General features: G+C 39.6%; 1 protein-coding gene across 5 annotated transcripts in view; it reads left to right on the top strand.

The window, feature by feature from the left end:
* LOC108624396 (uncharacterized) overlaps positions 1-22,496 on the top strand; it is a 95,310-nt gene that overhangs the window by 57,119 nt on the left and 15,695 nt on the right. For 4 of the 5 annotated variants that reach the window (XM_026813083.1, XM_026813082.1, XM_018023651.2 and 1 more), the window contains 9 exons: positions 7,672-7,729; positions 9,889-10,025; positions 10,166-10,567; positions 10,707-10,923; positions 11,553-12,027; positions 12,255-12,393; positions 12,796-12,973; positions 13,248-13,443; positions 13,565-13,676. In XM_026813083.1, coding sequence (XP_026668884.1) covers positions 7,672-7,729; positions 9,889-10,025; positions 10,166-10,567; positions 10,707-10,923; positions 11,553-12,027; positions 12,255-12,393; positions 12,796-12,973; positions 13,248-13,443; positions 13,565-13,676 — 1,914 coding nt within the window. The remainder of the gene's footprint in view (positions 1-7,671; positions 7,730-9,888; positions 10,026-10,165; positions 10,568-10,706; positions 10,924-11,552; positions 12,028-12,254; positions 12,394-12,795; positions 12,974-13,247; positions 13,444-13,564; positions 13,677-22,496) is intronic. The other variant, XM_026813085.1, reaches the window with a different exon arrangement.

Raw genomic sequence — 22,496 nt, 5'->3', positions numbered from 1 at the left:
ATAACAATGCTATTAAAATTTAATGCATATGAAACTGGCAAATATTGCACGGTATGGCGGATATTAGAATATTTAGAGAATGAATAAAATTTTATCTTTAAATTCTAGTTTCTGTAATTATGATTTTCCATGCATACGTCATTTAAAAATACTGATAATACTTTCAGAATTCGCAGCAAGTCATATTTAACCGTTAGCCGTGATAAAATAGTACATTTCTCAACGTCCCATTGATGCAGCACACGCGGAAGTTAGTCACGTCGTCAGTCATTCCTGGAATCGAATCCTCGTACACCTATTTTCCTTTTGCCGATTCGCAATTTTTTTTTCAGTCGCGTTTACCATCTTCCGTTGCACGATTTCTAAAGAGCAGCTATTTCATTCTCTTGACAGTTCCGATTTCCCGTTTCCATTTCTTTCTTTCGCCATTTTTTCTATCTTCTCTTTTTGCGCTGAATATAGGAAAGCTACGGGTAGAATATACCGGCACGACGGAATTTGATTTTCGCGATTGGTGTGTACGCACCGGATTGTTTGATATATACCGATTCGCTTCGTATCCCGTCGGGTATTACCTTTTTCCACCGGAATTTGTCTCGATCGTTTCTTAACGAGGTCGCGAAACAGAGCATACGGGCATACTTTTATTCTATTTTTGTGATCAATGTCTGAAGCTTGTGTCGAGCGAGAAACGTTCTAGTTTAGACATCAATTATGCGTCGTCATGCCTAAAATTTAAACGCATTGACCATTAACAAAGACAAGCCTTTGACACCAGCGAATCAATTATTTTTCAAACAAGAGTGCACTGTTATAGGTATTGTGTCAATCTTCAATTAAACACAACAGATTTCATTTGATCAATTTTCACGACTCTCTTTCTCTACTTCCAGTTTCGCGTGCGATCCTTTGCTTTTATCCTCGTTATTTGTCGCCCATCGAATTTGACTTTTAAATCGCTACCGAAAACCTCAATTACTGGATCTCGTATTTCCTTCTTTTGATGTTCTATCTGCGATATCGTAATGCTATCAAATTGTTCACGCATGATGCTTGAATACCTTTCGTTTCACGTACTTCCGCTTTTAATAATAACCAACCTATGGAAATATGAGAATCTGTTTTTACGGGATTCGCTGAATACCATGCAGAAAATTAAATGAATTCCGCTGTATGATACAATTCTGCTTGTAATTACCCGAAAAAGGAAAATTTCATGCTAATGAACAGTATTTATATTTCATTTTAATATTCCGATGCATTTTCATAACATTTCAACACATTTATGAATAGTGGTGATTTTCAAATTATTATTTTAATCCCACAAGTGAAATGAATTATATTAGTAAAATAAAAAATAGTGAAAGGAGACATTAAATTCACGATCTTCTAATTAATTAAATACAATGTTAACTACAATTTTTTACGGAACGTACACTATTACATTTTTCATCACGGATAAAAATACTTGAGAAACTCCGTTTCCTTTTTAATCTCAGTTTATGATTTCATTACTGGCAAGGAGTTAATCATACGCTATATCATTTTAATTACTGGAAAACGTGATCGTTAAGACGGACGTGATACAATCCGGGGAAAAGGCCGTAATACATTTTCAATTTTCCATTCATCCCATCTGCGTCCAATAATACCTTCATTCTGTACTTGTAAACCACACCAAATCCATGAAGCACCTTCGAGACGAGGTTCTTGCGCGGCAATAAAACCCGGATATCCAACTTCCTATTTACACCGTCGCGTTCCGACAGTAAAACCGGGATTTCGATTGTCCCTGGCGTCATTTTTCTATTCGCATCGTTCCTCATCATGCGGCCTGGATGATAAATAATTCCCGAGCCGTATTCCGCGAGCGTACGTCGCGCGACACTCTCATTTAGATTCCGGTTCTTTCACGATTTCCTTTTCCTTCAAACATATCCTTTTCCCTTGACGTTCTTTTCTCTATCTACGTTTTATTTCTCTTCTGCTATTTTCCTTTTTCTTCTGTATGCAATTCTATCATCGACGTAAATTCTTAACCTGTCAGGTTCGCGATCAGATCTTCCAGGAACGGGTTCCTTTTTTTTATAAGAGTATAACATTGAGCTGTTTATCGTTTCGAAATTTAATTGATTCTCTGAGATGTGACCACCCTACGTGACTTGATATCACGAATTATTTCCAGCCAGATTCGCTTATACACGATATTCACAAATCGTTGTGAAAGAAAAATAGTATCATAATGGTTACCATTTACTTAGTATTAAATGGATTATTTATTAAATGAATGTCTTGAAACGGATGAAAAATTTAATATTTATATAAGCAATACGTCTGTGTAATTAAATCATCAAGTATCTGCCAGCATTGGTTCTGCTGTTAGTTTCAAACAATGGACTCAAGGAAGATAAACTTTGAGAAGGAACAAGAAAATAAGACAAATGGATGATCAAATGCGTTTTTAATCCACTGTAGGGCAGAGATTCTTTGAGAGATCTACTTTTTCTTCGTTACACGGGTTTACAGGACTTTAATCTGGAAAGAATAATTCCAGGTTTTCCTTGTTATAATTCTGAAACTGAATTCTTATTTCATTGAATAAAGGTTAATGTGTTAACCACGTAACTAATTACCATCCCTTCAGACTTAGTTATTTCAGTTCCTATTTCTTAAATATACTGAATGAATTCCAGTAAACATTTTATATCAATTGCGCTTTGTATTGATGGAACGCTATTAATAGATTACTCTAAATACGCCAGAGAAGAACTAACGGATTTTCCCGGATTTTTCGCGTACGTGGTGGGTGGCTCTGCTATGCAAACAGAGATGAAAATTTATTGAGTGTATCGGAAGTTGAACGTTGCCGGATGATTGGTTAATCCGCTTTATGTCAATTGACGTCACTGTGAACGCAATCTCGCCCGAATATATGTACTCGCAACGGTGTAGGTGTAAATGCCCACATTTTTCAAATATATAAAGCGCTGAAGTATTACTCCAAGATATTACCGCCTTTTAGCGTTTGTCGAAAAAGGATTCCGTCTTGTCAGGTATGCAAGAAATTTGATGTATACAGAATATTTTCCCGTCTACAAATATTTCTGAAAATGCTTCACGCATTGTTCCGACGGTAGAAATTTATTCTTACAATTAGACACACGCGTATGTTGATATATAATTATTATTACGTCAATATCATTTAAAGTGAATGAACAAAATGAATTGATTTTTTGTATTACTTCAATCGTAGCTTTAAACAAGAAAAGATAATTAAAATTGTAGGTCAGTTATGGTCAATACATCCTACTTCAAATTGCTAACGTGCGAGTTGTAAAATGATTTTGAAGACGTTTTATTACCCTCGTCCTTGCATTTAGGAGCCACCTGTGGATCACTAAGCTTTGTACGCATCGACTGTTGCTCCGGCGATGCGATCGCGGAATCATAAAGTAAATTGTTGCATGAACGTAGTGCAGCCATATAATATTCATCGCGAGGAAAGAACGTCTTAAAGAAGCTCTTAAGAAATTGGAAGGTTTACTTGAAATCAATACATCAATACATCTTATAAAAAATTGACAAATTCAAATAGATAATCATTCGTTATTAAAGATTTATATAATGATGTCTTCAAAAGTTCATTGATAAAAAGTTTTTTATTTTGCTTGTTCACAAGTTTTTTCTTCGGAAGTGTACACTCGGAAGGCAACACCTTACTTTAACAAAATGAGGAGCTGACTCTCGGGGAGGTTTTTTTAAATTTTCTTTATCAAGTTCCCTTTCGCGCGGGAAAGAAACTTAATTTTACCTGTCCGATCGCCAGACGAAGCTCGAGAAAAACTGCTTCCGAGCTTCCTCCTGAAAACACCGGGAACTGTTCCGCGCTAGTCGCTTCCTCGGTTGCCGTCTCTCCTTTTCCTGTCGTAGATGAGTTTTTTCGAACGATACCGGACGAGAGTTTTTCCGGATTACTTTCGAGGCTGGATTTTATTAAGGAGTAACGGCGGCTGCGGCGAGGGTGCCTGTCGACGGGGGGATGCAAACGAGCCTCGCAATTTACCGGGGGAGGAACCGTCCCCCACCCTGTAATACCCGTGCGGAAATATCGTTTATTATTTCTCTCTTCTTTCTTTTTTTTTTCTAAAAAAAACGCAATCATCGCGAGGCGTTCCTCGCGTCGAGGTACAAATTTTCACTTCCTGCTGGAAATGGAGTCGCGTATTCGCTGAGGTCGTTCCATTTTGCGATGATGCGGGACGGTGTTTAGGAATACGAGAGGGACGTGTTGCCAGCTATAAAAGAAAAATAAATCAAATGAGAAGGCGAAATGAAATTAGTATAATTATTTCTTCGTCCTATTACGTTATTATCTAAATTAAATGATTCTTACATAATTGGTGTACATTTTTGGAACACAGATTACAATAACGATGGAAAATATAACGAATTCATTGAAAGGTACATTTGGAAACTATTAAAAATCGGATAATGAACATGAACTCATGTTACTCATACAGGTAACGCGATAAATATTCAAACTGGATCTTAAACCGGTTATAATCTTTGTCTATGAGTTTGAAGAGTTCGTGCATAGGGGCTCGAGAAAAAATGTAGACTCGATCGATCGATCGCCTCGAATTGGTGGGTTTATGCACATCGTGGAACGGATGAACGACGAGCATCGTCCACGAGAGTTAATATGTCGCACAGAACGGAATATGTGCTCTATCGCATGGTTGACACGCGGACGTTTGGCTGGCATTAATGCGTACCGTAATGCGTTGTCATATCAGTCGGTCCATTATAGTGATTCGCCAAACGTTGAAATTATTGTTTGCAGCTCTTCATTGTCCCGCGCAAGTCGTGGACACAAATCATTGTGCTCGGCTTTACACTAAGCATAGATTTTTCAAACTATTGTATCGTATGTAATTCCATGTATCTCTGATTCGGTGAAATGAATATGAAGAGAATCTCGTCGGACCGTCAGATGTGAATAGAATGCAAAATTAATTATTGACAACTCCCGAATTCGTTATTTGCAATTCTCGAATTAAATGTGGAACAGAGTTATAATTTTTAAGTAGTGGATGAATCATGGACTTGTCTTTCTAAGAACATGTTTAAACTTGAAGGCGACTTGAAGCTGAAAATAAGTCATCTCTCAATTTTTGTCGATCATTATTAATATTTTTTTTCTCATCTATTAATCTTTGCGGTTTATAATTTATTCGCGGCGTTAATAATTCAATGGATTAGTGACGGATTGCTGCAGTGTAATATCAAGTGGGACGAGGGGCAGAAACGGGGGGATGATTTATGTAACCTTGGGGGTTCATCGACGGCACTTTTTTCCAAGGTCACCGGAAACTTTCGGATGAAAACAAATTCCATCGTCGTTGCCTTCGTCCGAAGTCGCAAGAACCCGAAGAACTTCCACGGATTTATGAAAACACACCGAAACGAGACGACGAGTTTCGCAAATAATGTTTACCGGCAGAGAGTTCTCCTCCAAGATCCCCATCCTCAGTTTTTAACCAGCTACTGCTTTCCATATTAATGTCCCTTTTCCCGCTCTGGGAAACGTCTAAAGTGCTTTGTAAGATATTCATGAATTTGAAATTTTCACCAAGTCAAGATTCGTTGTGTATGTCCCTGACTTCTTTTTTTAAAGAGATTTTTGCATTTCGCGCTCGTTATTCTACAATGAACCTAGCAAACGTTTAAATATTTATCCGAGGAACTCATACGTAAAATTATAATGCCCACTGTACGGATTTACTGTGATAAATATTAATTTCCGTGACTCAGTTTTAATGATACGAATTTAATTACCATAATTACTTATAACTCACTGCACCGTTTGCATATGAATACCATGATGCCCATTTTACGATTCATCGAATTAACAAAGTTATGAACGATACTGTTCTAAATTTCTGGAATGCGAATTAGAGTTGGAATTGAAGAGAAATGGATTGTTCATCCATTCGTGTTCGTGGAGTGTGTAAATTCATTGATAAAGCGTGTTGCATGGGAGAAAGAGGATGAAGTAACTTCTGAACAAGATGCAGTCTGCCATGCTAGCCATAAATCACGCTCTTTCGAGCCACGGTTAAAAATAGCCCGTAAGGCAAGACAAAAGGCGTTGTTTCACCCACAACAACGATCAGTAAAAGAACTCTCGAAGCGTATTTGGGACATTGAAAAACGTAAAATGTATTAAATTGATAAAACCGAAGTTATCAATAATATTAAACAACAAATTTAAAGTAAATGTGTTAGATCTTTACAAGAGCTTCGAATGAAGTTAATCTCATACATAGAACTTGATAAGAATTTCAAAAACACATGAAATTTTCTGTTCTTTTTTACCTCAGCTTTACATATTTTATATTACATCACGGATGAAATATACGAGTTGACTTACCACCTTATAGACTCTTGTGTCTCACGTTCGACTATTATACCAGCAGGAGAAATTAAGGTCGATTCCAGCGTTTGTTCATGAATTAAATTTCAATTTTAATGAAGTACTGCATACCAAGTTTTGCCTCGTCTCTCGTTGATTCAATTCTTACTCCAGCGAATTTGAATCAGTTATTTCCTCAATTTATCGTAACAATGATTATTTAGTTATTTATTTGTTATTATTATTTATTGATATTAAGTTATTGAAAGGAAGGGACGATGACTCTATCTCAAGTACCCACCACCTGGATTGATCATGTGCATGAAATAAAAATAACAAGATTTTTGTATTCATTTATTAATCATAATTTAGATTACATTATTGCACTTATAGATTCGAAGTACTCTTGAAAGCTGTTTTAATAAGAGGTTTTGATGAAATAAGATAAGATCTTACTTATAAAAGTTTAAACGACACAAGAAAATAATAAGCACTCGTTTTCATATATGTTGAAGAATAACTCATAAGAATGAACTTTATCAAATGAAATTATCAGATATTTGCAATGCCGAGGATTATTCACGGTATTACGAGTTGTTTGAGGTGGATTTTAATTTCCAACATTAATTAAGTTTACTTGCGGCCAATCTCATTAGAATTTAAATTTAAGATAATAAAAATGAAAGATTATTATTTTCTAAATGAATTCTTCAGAATAGATTAAGTGGTATTTTACCAAGCGTGCGCATCATTTAATTTCGCAAATATTTGGGCCACGCCGCAGTGGATCGTTCTGACTGGGTTTACTAAGTTTCGGATTAACGTGTACTTCCTAACGAAGGCGCCACACTTCATTAAACGTCGTCACGATCAAGCTAATTATGTTGTGGACGGAGGATTAAAATGTCGAACGACAGAAAATATAATAGAGGCGATAGAATTACAGGAGACAAGAGAATCAATAACTCTCTTCATTTTACAATTTATACAATAAATAATTAAAACTGAGATGTCAGGAGCTAAAATTTGCACTAATTTAATGCAGCGACGTGACAACGATAAAAAGCTTTAAAATCACAAAATACAAAAATTACCGATTAACAAATGTTATTCAGATTGTTTTGCAGAGAAATTATTAAATAGTGACACAATTTGACGAAAGGCTCATTACTTTCGTTCGATCATCTCCTATCGTAGGTTTGGAAGAATATTTCTGAAACAAATGAAAAAAATTTGTGTGTGTGTGTCTTTTACAGGTCGGCCAAGCCCTTGCCATGCGATGTCGTTGCAGAACCACAGACTTCGACATTACAGGTCGAAAACAATCAGACCAGATATAATTTCGTTCTAAAAATACTTTTCGTTTTAAAAATACTTTCTGAACAGTTTTATTATAATATACGCTGATATGATGATAAAAAGATGAACATATAGCTACGTTTTCTCTACTTTTTTCATTATTTTCAGTTCTGTCTTAGTTTTGTAAATATTATGCACAGGTTGCGATTAATTTACTTTTCGTGGTGGAATCAAGGTGGACATACGTGAAGGTTTATTTTTGAAGGATACTGTGTCGGATATTTAATTCGTATTTTGTTAGATATAATTCAGTTTGAATTATCCTCTTTGTTTAAAGAAAACAATGATAAATTTACAAAAATTAAACAATTTTTCTAAATAAGAACCGAAAATTATGCTATTACGAAATAAATTATTATTCCTCTTTCTTTCTGCGGGGAAATCTTAAAGTTCAAGAAGAAAGAAGCCTACGCAAAACGTGGATGGAACATACCTAAACGAAACAGTGCTTAAAGCTTAAATTACTTGTTTAAGCGTTCACGAGCACTTCGCACTACATTCCAAGCAACACGCGATGCTTTTGTGCAAAGTTTATATAGAATGCTCATAGAAGATTTACTTAGAGAAAGCTTTGATTAACGGAACACTTAATTCGAGAAACTTTGCGATATAAAAACGAAGAAGCAATCTGCTTTTCTTCGAAGGTTTTTCAATCTCAAGAAACGATCAAGAATGTCAAAAAGAAACGGAACTATTTTCTATAAACGACTCGATATGCTATACACTTAACGAAAAAGTGAGATACAAGAATTAAATTGAATGTGTCTGACCACATACGGAGTACTACTACTGATATCTGTTCTATAGCAAAACGCAATTTAAAAAGTATTAACGTTCATTTTAAAATAGTGTTACATAAAGAACGAAGGAAACTATCGGAGAAATTACTATCAATAAAATACTATATAAAAATAAATGAGCAGTAACACTACTACTTTACAGCCCAACTTCCGGTAACTTTTTTACACGGAACTTGCTGCTAAACTGCATTATATTTAACTGAACGTCTGTTTTACAACTTTGGACGCACGTTTCCTTCAAAAATAATGGTGTTCTGCGATTACAACTTGCTTTACCACCAAAGAGATATTCCTTATCAGCGTGTAGAATTTGTTCCACGCTCAGTGCACGGACTAGATACATAAATAGTAACACGAGTACGCGTGTACATAAACCGTTCCACGAGATACGAGTTGTGGTATCTCGTTTTAGCTGCATCCACGCTTTTGGAATGACGCTGACCCGAGCTGCACAGCCAGCTCGGCTGCACACCTGCGTCACTCTCTGCCTTTTACATTGTTAGAGTGTTGTACCGTTTAACGATCGTTTATGGCGCATCCTGAACGTACGTCGTAGATCGAAATTGTTTATTTTTGTAAAGAGAGCAAGCAGAGGAATTTGCTTCGAACACTGTTCTGATTTCCGCTTTCAGCTTACGAGAGTATTCGGACTTCATTTATGGGAATTGTAATAGTAAGAGTATTCGTTTGTCGACCAGTAAGTATGCTGATGACCCAGGATGTTGATGGAAGTATAAAAAATTTCATTGCAAAATGTAATTATAAGCTGAGTCCATTCCATCTTGTGGACTGATTCGTCGAGTACAAACTTTGTTCATTTGATATAATAAACTTGAATGTAAACTCTGGTTACCGATATTGGACGAATAAGAAGAACAGGAAACGTTTACCGATATAAATTCCATCAACCCCCGGCATGAACTTTTCAAGCGACGTCGTGAACGCAGTAGTAGTTTGCTCGAAAATGAAAACTCGATTACGCTTCACCTTCCTTCCCCTTTATTCTCTTCCTTCCTCGGGAGAGGAAGAGAGCGAGAGAAAAAGGCGTGGGACACGATTCGTGACTCTGTCAAGCATGAAAACGATCTTAGGAATTCCGTCGTAGGGTAGCCGAGAGAACCAACGAGTCTCTCGATCGCGAGTTACTTTCGCATCACGAACGCTCTGTCTGGCATGTTCTAGATCCATGTAAAAATGTTATACTAATTCCGTGTTTGTAACGTTGCACTCTTCCGTTATTCTTGAAGATAATCCGCGGCATGTTCCTGTATTATGAAACGACGATGCTTAATCTCGACCTTTCGGTTATTTCAGGACCATGACGGCGATATGCTTCGTGTGCAATCTGCCGATCCTGTCCCATCAGGTCGGCCTGGAATGGCAAGGGGGTAACGGCTGGGATGATCTGGTCAGAGAACAGGTCGAAGAGTCGACCTTGAGGCAGCGGCTTGGTAAGTGCGCGGATAACGAATAGAATGACAAGTTTTAATTTCAATCGACTTCTTCCTTATTTCATTATCTGTCACGTAAAATATCAGAAACAAATGAGCAAAGTATAAACTTCTAAATATAATCTGTTTTTTCTTTTCAGGAACCGGGCGACGCGATTCTGCGATACAGATTACGCCCACGTCGCCTCTGAACGAGCCTCCGGAACCTCAGCCGAACCAGCGTCGCCGACGATCGAGCTTGGCTCAGCTGACAGACATCTTTGAGCGCGGTAGCAAACTGTGCCGTCGAGAGACTTTAGCGGACATCACAAAATCGTTCCCGTGGTCCAGGCAGACGACCACCGATGCCAGCCACCTGGAGAGACTGCGTAAGCGACGGGAGAGCTCGGTCGACAGCGGAATTAGGAGCCAGACTTCCACTAAATCGAGACGGGACTCGGCCATCAGCGAGTTGAAGAACGATTTCGCCAGGCTCTGGGGAAAGAAGGACGCTACACCACAATCGCAGCCACCGCCGACGGTCATGTCGCCGACCTATCGATGTAAGTTAGATATTATTTTCCAATTCGCATTTGTATTATCTGAAAATAAAAATAGCTTGTGAAGGAATTTATTAGAAAAATTTTTCCAAATAGTCTTGATGGATTTTTGAAGTTCCTAAAAACTTGGTATACTTTTCAGGGTCTTCAGATTCGAGAAGCTCTCGACGTGACTCCGGCGAGAGCGCAAGGACCAAGAGCCAGGGCGAACGCAAGCATACTTGCAGTTATCACAGACGCAGACAGTCGCAGCAGTCGGTGGACAGCGGGGGCAGCGGCGTGACGGCATCGAAATATTACAGAAGCAATCAAAGACCAAGCGCCTCGAGCACAGACAGCGCGGCCAGCAATGCTGTCAGGTACACATAATCGTTGTTCAACGATCCGATTCAGTTCCCTCTAATCTCGATTTCGTATACTGAACCGTCTTTGATTCCTCTCGAGTTGGATTTAATTGAAACAGTTGTCAATTTGGAATGTGCTTTAGCGAGGAGAAGCCAACGATCAACCAAATGGTTAATTATCCGTGGAAATGTATGCACACTTATCAGCGACGATTAAAAAGCAGAAGCTACAATAGTTACTCGAAATTACTAAACATAAACTTTGTTTGGAAAATATTGTTACTAATAGTGAGAGAGGAATGCGAGTTACGAAACTGTAATATTCCTTTCGAAGGAACTTTCAAGCTCGTTACTGGTAACAGAAAGTTGTAAAGCAACCAGCTTCTCTAGTGCTTCATCTCCTTAAACTCCTTATTGCATTTTTCGAAAGTTTATCCAAGTTTGGACCGAGCCAACAATCTTTCTCCATTGTTCAAATATGAACACAATCCTTAATTAAGTTCGTCATAATCGGGACCGAGTAGTAAAAACATTTATTATAAAAAATTCATTGACTTTCGTAAAAGTCGAATACTTGTCCTTGCAATAAATAATTTCTTTCTCATCACCGATGTAAACTTCTAACGTTAACATTGATTTTTCAGAGATCATCTGGAAGCCCGTAATTCTATGGACAAGAGTGACCGATCAAGCAGCATCGAGAGCAAACAGCCCACGGTGGATAAAATTTTAACACCAACTACAGATAAAATTTTAACACCAACAACGACTACGCCTCTAATCGAACCGAAAACGCCAGTAATAATGACCGGCGAGGCAAAAATATCGACATCGACGACGATCTCATCGACGACCACCACGGTCACCACGTCGACCACATTGACCGTCGACATGAAGATCACATCTGAAAAGAAAAATTTGAACCTGGACGCGTCCATCAGTCCACCGACCATCGTGATGTCATCGGTGACGCCGCCAAGCGTCTCGCCTACAGCGATCGCTAACAATCTTCCTCTTCCTGGTACTTCGACATCCGGTAGCTCCAGTCCCGTAGGATCCCCGAATGTCACTACGCCGTCGCATCCCATGGTCGCCACCAGAAGAGATTCGACCACTCAGGTATATTAACAATCTTGTGATTTATTTATTATAAGAAATAGTACATTACTGCACTTCATTAATGGAGAATATTAAGTATTGAAATGATTGTGATTGATCATTCGTAGACATCTGTATATTATAATTTAAGTCATTATAAACATCTTCGATGCATGAAACTAAATGAAGTAGAAACAACTACGTCTGGTCAGACGCTAGTGTCACTGAATTTATCGATTTTGTTGCAGTGTTATCAGAAGGGGAAAGAGGTATCGCCCAACAAAATGTTAAGATTAATAAGACAATCAGCTGCCATAGACGAATCGATGCCGCCTGCCCGTCGACGCGAAAGTCAGCCGACGCTATCACCGGACGCAGACGATGGAGGTACAATCACTAACATCCACCACTATCGACCATTTTCATCCTTATTACGTATTGATATTACTGTAACTCTAAATATAAATACACGAATCTGTACCCTCTTCAACATTATCTATTTCTTCCAGCACGATACTTCATTAAACCAAACTATTCTTTCTTCGTTTCGTATTGTCTACAACTTTCATCTCGCATTCGTACCTGTACTTTTTCTTTAGTAGTATTAAAACTAATCCACTTCTCTTAAATCAAACATGCATTTTTCAATTTACTTCACTTCCTAAAAAGAATTACTATTACTGAATGGCCTAATTCTATTCTTTATCATCCATGGAATCCTCTTATCAATGTAAAGTAAAATGATCGTAGTGAGAAATAAAAAAGTGGACTTTTGATGAATTTCCAAAGGACGAAGAGCTCGCAAGGACTCGTTGAGTCCTGATTCCGCGTCCTCCCCGCGACGGCGTGATTCGAGGAGCCATTTGAGCCCGGACAGGGCGGCCGATAAGAGAGATATCAGTCCTATCAGACAGAGATCTCATCCGGTGCGACAATCAATGTCGATGGCTGGTCGCTCGCCACCGAGGTACCTGTAATTTTATTGATTACACAGTAACAGTGACCGTTGGTAAAGTAACTCCACCGATACGGGAATGATACGACGTTCGAAGTTAAGAAACGAAATTCAAATCGTACATCACTTTTGAAAAATTTAATTCTTTCCATTCTTTTTTTATTTGAAATCTATACATATCATAAATAATTCTTATACTTATTATTTATTACTTTTGATATTTCGTATTTTTTTATCTGATCGATCCGATTTTTCAGATTTGGGATTAAGAAGATGTTTGTTGCAGATCTCCGGACAGTTCCGCGTGTTCTTCGCGGGACCCGAGTCCCTGCGCCCGTGCTCCTCTATCGCACGGCATGACGAGAAGACAATCTACCACCACCGAGATCATGATAGCGCGTGGCTTCCGACGGCAGAGCACCACCGAGGAAATGATACGATGTAGAAACTTTCGGCGCCAGAGTTCTCAAAGCGAAGATTCGGTCAGCTCTTAACAAACGTTTAAATATTTTATTTAATCGTCGATGCTAAACCGCTCTTTGCCTCATTAATATATATATTGACAACAATTTCTTTAATATGTTGTTCTTGATCGTTCATCAGGTTCAAAGATATCGCAAGCGTAGAGACAGTTCGGCACAAATCACCGACGGAACGTTTGCCACGATGACTGTCGAGACAACCAATACTTTTTTCGATAGCGGCACGCAGACCGGTGAGTTATAAATTTCAACATCATTTGCCGTGCAAAGAGTGATCAATGTGTAGTAGAGATTAGATGAAATCGAATCAATAAACTAGAAAAATGAGACAAAGTAAATCAATTTCCCTTCATATTATCCGTTCTGTTCTAAGTAGTATGAAACATATATGGTCAGACGCGGTGCAAGCATTCTTCTTTAAGCAGCTGTTAAAATCGGTTCTTGTAATTATTACGTGTTATCTTATAATATCTCTATGACTATCATAAAGTTATAAGCAAATGATTAATATTTTAGCGCCGTATACATTAATTGAAGGAGCTTGATTCATTTCTCATTTAAGTTTACTCTACTTGAATCTGATTCAAGGAGATGTTGCCAAAAGTCCCAGAACCCAAAGGAGTTAAAATCGAAACAAGAATGTTTGACACTCTGTTATTAGAAAATCGAATACACTAACTATCAAATGTCCAGCAAAACGTCGATGTTGCTTACATTCGTGATCGAATTTCGCGGCCCCGATGGTGCGTCTCGAAACTCGAATATCGAAGCACGGCATGCGCCCTGGGAACGCGTTTCATCGCGACCAGCCGGCGTCGCGACGCCGTGCAGCGTCTTCGTGGACGCAGGCGTCGTGTCAGCGGTCCTAGTTGCCGCAGAATGACACCTGGGTGCATGACAGTCGATAGTCAGCCGAAAAGGAAACCAGCCTCGAAGAGCAGCTCGTCGAGCGTGTACGTGTTCCCCTCGAGACGTGTGTCCTGACATATCCTGTCGTCCCAGAGGATCAAACTCCAGCGTTCTGTGAAGTGAACGATACGAGGAACCATCTGCGACAACTTGGAGATCGTTCGGTTCGGCAGACCTCGGGGATCGGCTTGTTATCCTGATCAACGATCGAAAACATCCTGGCAGGATCGACGTCGTCTGGATCGTTGGAAGAACGTCAAATACCAGAGTCCGTCGAGACAAACTGACTATCTCAACGTAGAACAGTGTACCGCAGTATCGCGTGTTAACGATCCTCCGCATCGGTTCTTTTGGCAGGAATCACCTGTTCCTCTCCGCAGTGTTTACCTCTGTTTAGTGTACTTCAACGCGATGGATAGTTACCTGGAGAGATTAGATGCTGTCGCAAGGTTTGGCTAATTCCAGCAACCGATGGGTGAATTCCATTTTCCATTAGGGCGATGGGTGGTGTCCATCGAACGATGATCGACCGATCCTGGCTGGGGTCGATCAACTGATCCGGTTGTACAGAGGCATGACTCCCGCGGGACTCACCTGCCAGCGTGTCCTTGATAAATCAGCCGCGTCAGTGTCTGACCAGTGACAGGACGCAACCACTTGTGGCGGTGCGCGGCGGATATCGGTTATCTTGTCCGCTTGGAACCCGGCCAGATTTTCTTATTATTTATTACTTTTGATATTTCGTATTTTTTTATCTGATCGATCCGATTTTTCAGATTTGGGATTAAGAAGATGTTTGTTGCAGATCTCCGGACAGTTCCGCGTGTTCTTCGCGGGACCCGAGTCCCTGCGCCCGTGCTCCTCTATCGCACGGCATGACGAGAAGACAATCTACCACCACCGAGATCATGATAGCGCGTGGCTTCCGACGGCAGAGCACCACCGAGGAAATGATACGATGTAGAAACTTTCGGCGCCAGAGTTCTCAAAGCGAAGATTCGGTCAGCTCTTAACAAACGTTTAAATATTTTATTTAATCGTCGATGCTAAACCGCTCTTTGCCTCATTAATATATATATTGACAACAATTTCTTTAATATGTTGTTCTTGATCGTTCATCAGGTTCAAAGATATCGCAAGCGTAGAGACAGTTCGGCACAAATCACCGACGGAACGTTTGCCACGATGACTGTCGAGACAACCAATACTTTTTTCGATAGCGGCACGCAGACCGGTGAGTTATAAATTTCAACATCATTTGCCGTGCAAAGAGTGATCAATGTGTAGTAGAGATTAGATGAAATCGAATCAATAAACTAGAAAAATGAGACAAAGTAAATCAATTTCCCTTCATATTATCCGTTCTGTTCTAAGTAGTATGAAACATATATGGTCAGACGCGGTGCAAGCATTCTTCTTTAAGCAGCTGTTAAAATCGGTTCTTGTAATTATTACGTGTTATCTTATAATATCTCTATGACTATCATAAAGTTATAAGCAAATGATTAATATTTTAGCGCCGTATACATTAATTGAAGGAGCTTGATTCATTTCTCATTTAAGTTTACTCTACTTGAATCTGATTCAAGGAGATGTTGCCAAAAGTCCCAGAACCCAAAGGAGTTAAAATCGAAACAAGAATGTTTGACACTCTGTTATTAGAAAATCGAATACACTAACTATCAAATGTCCAGCAAAACGTCGATGTTGCTTACATTCGTGATCGAATTTCGCGGCCCCGATGGTGCGTCTCGAAACTCGAATATCGAAGCACGGCATGCGCCCTGGGAACGCGTTTCATCGCGACCAGCCGGCGTCGCGACGCCGTGCAGCGTCTTCGTGGACGCAGGCGTCGTGTCAGCGGTCCTAGTTGCCGCAGAATGACACCTGGGTGCATGACAGTCGATAGTCAGCCGAAAAGGAAACCAGCCTCGAAGAGCAGCTCGTCGAGCGTGTACGTGTTCCCCTCGAGACGTGTGTCCTGACATATCCTGTCGTCCCAGAGGATCAAACTCCAGCGTTCTGTGAAGTGAACGATACGAGGAACCATCTGCGACAACTTGGAGATCGTTCGGTTCGGCAGACCTCGGGGATCGGCTTGTTATCCTGATCAACGATCGAAAACATCCTGGCAGGATCGACGTCGTCTGGATCGTTGGAAGAACGTCAAATACCAGAGTCCGTCGAGACAAACTGACTATCTCAACGTAGAACAGTGTACCGCAGTATCGCGTGTTAACGATCCTCCGCATCGGTTCTTTTGGCAGGAATCACCTGTTCCTCTCCGCAGTGTTTACCTCTGTTTAGTGTACTTCAACGCGATGGATAGTTACCTGGAGAGATTAGATGCTGTCGCAAGGTTTGGCTAATTCCAGCAACCGATGGGTGAATTCCATTTTCCATTAGGGCGATGGGTGGTGTCCATCGAACGATGATCGACCGATCCTGGCTGGGGTCGATCAACTGATCCGGTTGTACAGAGGCATGACTCCCGCGGGACTCACCTGCCAGCGTGTCCTTGATAAATCAGCCGCGTCAGTGTCTGACCAGTGACAGGACGCAACCACTTGTGGCGGTGCGCGGCGGATATCGGTTATCTTGTCCGCTTGGAACCCGGCCAGATTTCTTTTAGTGCGCGGATTTTATCGTAATCTTACCAGAGACCTTCGAAGATCTCGTCTCATGATCCTAAATTCCGATCGGTTGTACGCGCGTTCAATGTTCGCTCCCGTTCGTGGCGTGCTCGTGTGACATGTGACGCGGAGAGACAATCGTGCCTACGCGAAACGTGTGCACGCTCGTGGTGTGATGGGAAAGAAGACTTGTCGCAGTGACGAGGAATTCCGTTTGGCTAACGATGAGGACGAGGTTCCCGCATATCGTCGAGTTGACTCTTTGCCGGAGGTAGGATTGTTTCGAAGTGTGACTATGGGCACACAAAGTTATTTGATTTATCGTACAATCTGTATCTTGTTATTTTATAACCAATTGTAGGAGAAAATCATAATAATTGATAAGGAAATCATACGGAATTCATTTACGATCGCTTCATTATTTTTTATAAACATTTTATGCTACGCGAAGTAAGCCAGAAGGGCTAACAGAATTATGTAGTGGTTCTAGTAAGAGCAGAACAACATGAAACTGACAAAAAGCGATTTAAAAAACGAAGTGCGCTGTAAGAAACTAAAAGGTTTCCCATGAATTTTGTATGTACATTTGCGTATCACGTTGCAGCTCAAATAAAGTGTTTTTGGTCAGCTTCGTGTTACATATCGCGTTTGATCGGAAACTTTTAGCCAGGGTTGGTATCGATATCATGTAAATATAGGTAAAATAGGCACGATCGAGTTTTCATATTTTACAATGGGACGTCTATTGTTATTTACGCGTTATTGTGCTCGATATTCGCTGGCCAAAGTAATGCATTACAATCACGTTTCGCAATGTGTTTTCTCTTACCTCCTTTTCAATTATAAATTATGCTTCTAGAACGTGTCGATAAAAAATTGCCTTTTCCTTTTAAATCGTTTTCTTAATTCCACTTGCGAAGACCATTTTTGAATTCCGATGGATAAAGATTTTGTTCTCCAATTCACTGGATCAAATAATGTAACAGTGCATTAGGAAGTAAATGAAAAATGAACAGATGTCAAATATTGACGATCCTCTTGAGTTAACTCGTCTTGCACAATCGAGATTATCAGCTCGAGGCCTGGTACCTTCATCCGCTTTCGAAGTCGTTCGAACGATTCTCGACGATAGACGGTACGGCATGTGGGTGGATTATTTATATCGAGGGTGAACCGCGTGCGGGGCGAGAAAAAAGATGCGTTTCGCGCGGCTGTTAAAAGAGCCGAGAGGCGGCAATGTATTTTCGTATCGCACGGTTTTACGAGACCCGTGATTAGCGAAGCGGAGAAACGCCGTTCGTTAGAATGCTTTTTTTGTTTAGCCGCGTCCGAGCTTTCCGCCCGCGTTTCAAACGCGTTCGTGTGCATTGTGATCGCGCCGCGGGAACTTTTATGGGCTTCCGTGATCGGTGTTCCACGATGCCGCGATCCATTCATTTCGTTCCTCCTCTTTGATTAAATTCCGAAAGGATTTTTGATTGCCAGCCATGATTGTTCCTCGAGAATTTAATCTTGCAATGGATGCTTGGTTACTCAACGTTAATGAGAAACGTTCCTTCCATTGTTCTATAGGAAATGATTCCAGTTTTCTCCATCCATTCTACATAAATAAATGAAATATTGTTCCATTTTAAAGGCACGATGCAAGAAAACATTGTCTACTTTATTGACAGTTCGTTCAACACGACATATTTTTATTATTAAATTCTTAACGTGGGGGTAAAAGCTTTTTCATGTTTCGTTTCGCATTAGCATCAAACATTTTAAAGCTCTTGTTTTCACAATTCCTTCATGGATTCTATGATGTTACATTTAACAATAGCATTTTCTTTGATTCCTATACGTTATATGAAAAAGACATTTACTTTTACAATTTCTGTGTGTATAATCTTGTCACAGTTGATCAATAATCTTACTACCATGCAGTGAATTCAATTATTATCTCATAATTCAGTCTATAAGTATACAAATACAAATATCATCTCGTTTGACTCAAAGGAACCTTCCCCAGTGTCTCTTTATTTATCATTTCGTTAACGTATTCAATTTGCATTTTAAATTCGCTTTATTTCATATTCAGTAATAGGTGCATTTCGTCAAACAAAAGTTGGAAGTAAAGAAACGTGAAACAAGAAATAATACAATCAGATGGGATTCAAACTGTGAATCAAAGTACGGTTTCAATCTTCAGTTTGATTAAGCAGAAGCAAACATTTCACGCAGCTTGGCTCAATTTCCTGAGGCGAGACTGGGCGAAAAGATGTTCCCCTAGTGAAAATTCGTGGTTGGTATCCCACGAGCAGAGCAAGCTCGCTCGTTACGGGGAAGAAGTTGGAATAACTCCGTGCCGGAAGTCGTTACAACGTTTCTTCTACCATTCCCTGTTGCCCGCTGACTTTTCATTCCAACCGAGCAACCGCTCACCCACTCTGGTGATCATCGTCAAATGAAAATTCTTACGCGCCACGGAGGAACGCTTTTCCTTGGAAAGTTCACTCCGATAACCCGCTTCCGTTGTCTCCCTTCTTTCCTTACCCGCGACGCGCCTGCATAAAAGTCCCTTCGACAATGAGTTTCTTCGTTCGTGAATTTAATTACCACGACGTTGAAAACTTAGACAATACCGTGCACAGGTTTATGGAATCCCCCGCTTTCTAATAAGTGGAAATGTTTGTGCCCGGTTTGTTAACGTTCAAAACGATTCAGTTAATGCCGCGGAATTATTTAAAAGTTCTTGTAAAAGTATCGCACGATTGAATTAATCACAATTCATCTTGTTTAAATTCTCAATTACTGGTTTTATACGCTTTCGTATATTCTGCCTCAACATATCTCTTTACTATGTGATCATCTCAAGCGAGAAATAGATCCAATCTCCAGTATCAAAATGGAATCAAAAAATCATCTCCTCAAATCAGAAGGAATCCAGTGAGACCCTCGAGGCGAGTCCCACGCAGAATACCCACGGACTGCTTTTTAACGAATTCCCCCTTATCGAATAAGCAGTCCATGTCTCTCCACGTGAATCCGGTGCACATCCATTATCATTCCCGGTTCATCCTTATTCCCCGCGACGACGGCGGGATGCGACGCGAAGCTGGAAACGTCTCTACGGTCGGTCAGTCCATCGTCGCGTTTCTATTTCATTGCTGTCGAAAGAGAGGGAAAAAAAGGAATTACCCTTAATTCGCGAGCCACCGGGTTAATGCAATCCTCCAACTCCGGTACCTCGCGGCTCCATTTCGAAATTGCATCAGGGCCTTGCTTCCGCATTCTCACGTCGAACCGAGGAATAATAAGATGAAACACGTTTCCAATCCCGATTTTACATCACTGCCTAGCAACCCTCTCTAATTTGAATTTATTTTGAATGACATTTTTATTAAATGAAAAAAAATACTTTATTATTTTGTAATTTCTTTTAGGTATCGCAAATTTTCGAACGAAGTTAATTAGATTTGCAAACAAAAAATCATATTCTGTTTGGATCAAAAGAACATATAAAACAAGTTACGTGGTCACAGGTTGAGGTTCTCTGCTCTCTACTATAGGCAGATCTGCTCTTTCCGTGTAGAGTTCCTTTAGAAGAAGGATAGAAGACAGAAGGGTAAAGGAATGAAAAAAAATCGTGGTGAACGTACCGGTTGATTGGCCGGTTCGTTTCTTCCTCTCGAACCACTTGTGGACTCAGGGAATACAATGGCAGCAGCGTCAGATCGAAGACGATGGACTTTCCCTAGTCACGGAGGAAAGAGGAATTGCGCTCGACAAATGGAAATTCAATCGAACGACTTGATCGTATTATTCCCTAATCTAACCTCTTCCTCTCCCCTGCAGCTTGACGCCGTTACTGATGGCCTATTAATCGAAAAATGTTAATCGAAGGGCGGACGGATTGTTCGGTACTCTTGGTGCGCGTGTCCCGATGAGTTCAATCTATTTTGCTTCATTCTTTAGATAGGACTCAAGTTTTGGTAAATATATTGTGATAAAATGTTATGAGTTTTAGAGATTTGAGGAAACAGTCAGTAATTTTATGAAAAATCGGTGTACTTAAAATAAATTCTAATCTGAATTTCTTGAAGTATTATTAATATTTCCTTCACGAGCCTCTATTCCGTTAATACCAATATAAACAAATTTTTAAATAAATTTAATCAATCTGGTAATAAAATATTGAATTACTTGTCACTAAACCATTTTGTGTGACTACTCTGACTACTTTCAAAACGAAATTTCTTATTGCTAATGTGAAAAAATGTAGGGAAAAAGCGATGAGTGTTTAAATCACGACGAATCTGTTATAATTGACTTCATCCTACCTTCTCTATTTTTCTTTCGTTCGTGGGGTCGGCATGGAATTCCGGCTCCAATAACTGCCTAAGAAATAATTATCATTTTAACGTGACCCGTAATCGCCGAGCCTACGATTCCAGGAATTTCATTAGTTTCGATAAATTCATCCCTTGTCTGGTCCCCCGATTGTCTTCCCTCATTAATTCCTCACGACGCATCAGCATTCATTACTAACTCTTATCTAACGTGCCAACTCATTCACATACTGTCGATTCTCGAGATTATCCTTAGAAATGATTTAATGAAAATGATTTAGAATCATTATCATATCGATCACATGTTTCATAAGTATGTAATGCGAAAATGGAATTCTGGAACATTTTTCAATGCAGCGAGCCAACGATTCTATTTCAATGTATTAGTAATGCAACAAGGCGCAAGTGCAATGTTTAAAGAATGAAGGTTCTAGTGATGCACGCGTATTGAAGCCGAACGGTGTACTTAAAATAGTACAGGTAGAATACTTATTCTTGTGAGAAAGTGACCGTACTTAAGGATGTATTGGCTATACATTCAATCCCAAAAGTTTATGCACTTTAGAAACGCATTTTTTAAAAAGAAATCAGATGTCGGAAGAACATTGCTAATAATAAACAACAAAAAATTTTCGATTTTTCCGAGATTTTTCCAAGGGGTACCCCTTCAATTTCTCCCAAATTTTCGTTTTTGGCCAATAACTCCCAAACCTTTGGACATACGGAAAAATTACATATGACCTTTTTTGTAGAGGACGACGAGATCTACAATTTCTGTATAAAAATTTTTCGCTAGCGTCAATAGTTAACGAGTAATTTGCAAAAAACTGTTTTTTCGTTTTTCGTCAATAACTAATTAACTATTAGCGCTAGAGAAAAATTTTTACACGGAAATTGTAGATCTCGTCGTCCTCTACAAAAAAGGTCATATGCAATTTTTCCGTATGTCCAAAGGTTTGGGAGTTATTGGCCAAAAACTAAATTTTTTGCCAAAAGATCGCCGTTTCGACCGTGGAATGGTCGGATATCGTCAACATCAATAAAATGCCAAATAATCATACGTAACTCGTGAAATATCGAAATTAGAAGGAAAACAACTTTTATTTGAAGCATTCTTCGCAATTTTGAAAAAAAAAATTTTCGTCAGCGTCAATACTTAATTGGATATTTCCTTCTATAC

Source organism: Ceratina calcarata, unplaced genomic scaffold (genome assembly GCF_001652005.2).
Source record: "Ceratina calcarata isolate Rehan_Ccalc_2016 unplaced genomic scaffold, ASM165200v1 scaffold309.2, whole genome shotgun sequence".
Taxonomy (NCBI): Eukaryota; Metazoa; Arthropoda; class Insecta; order Hymenoptera; family Apidae; genus Ceratina; species Ceratina calcarata.
This window is presented reverse-complemented; position numbering and strand designations above follow the sequence as displayed.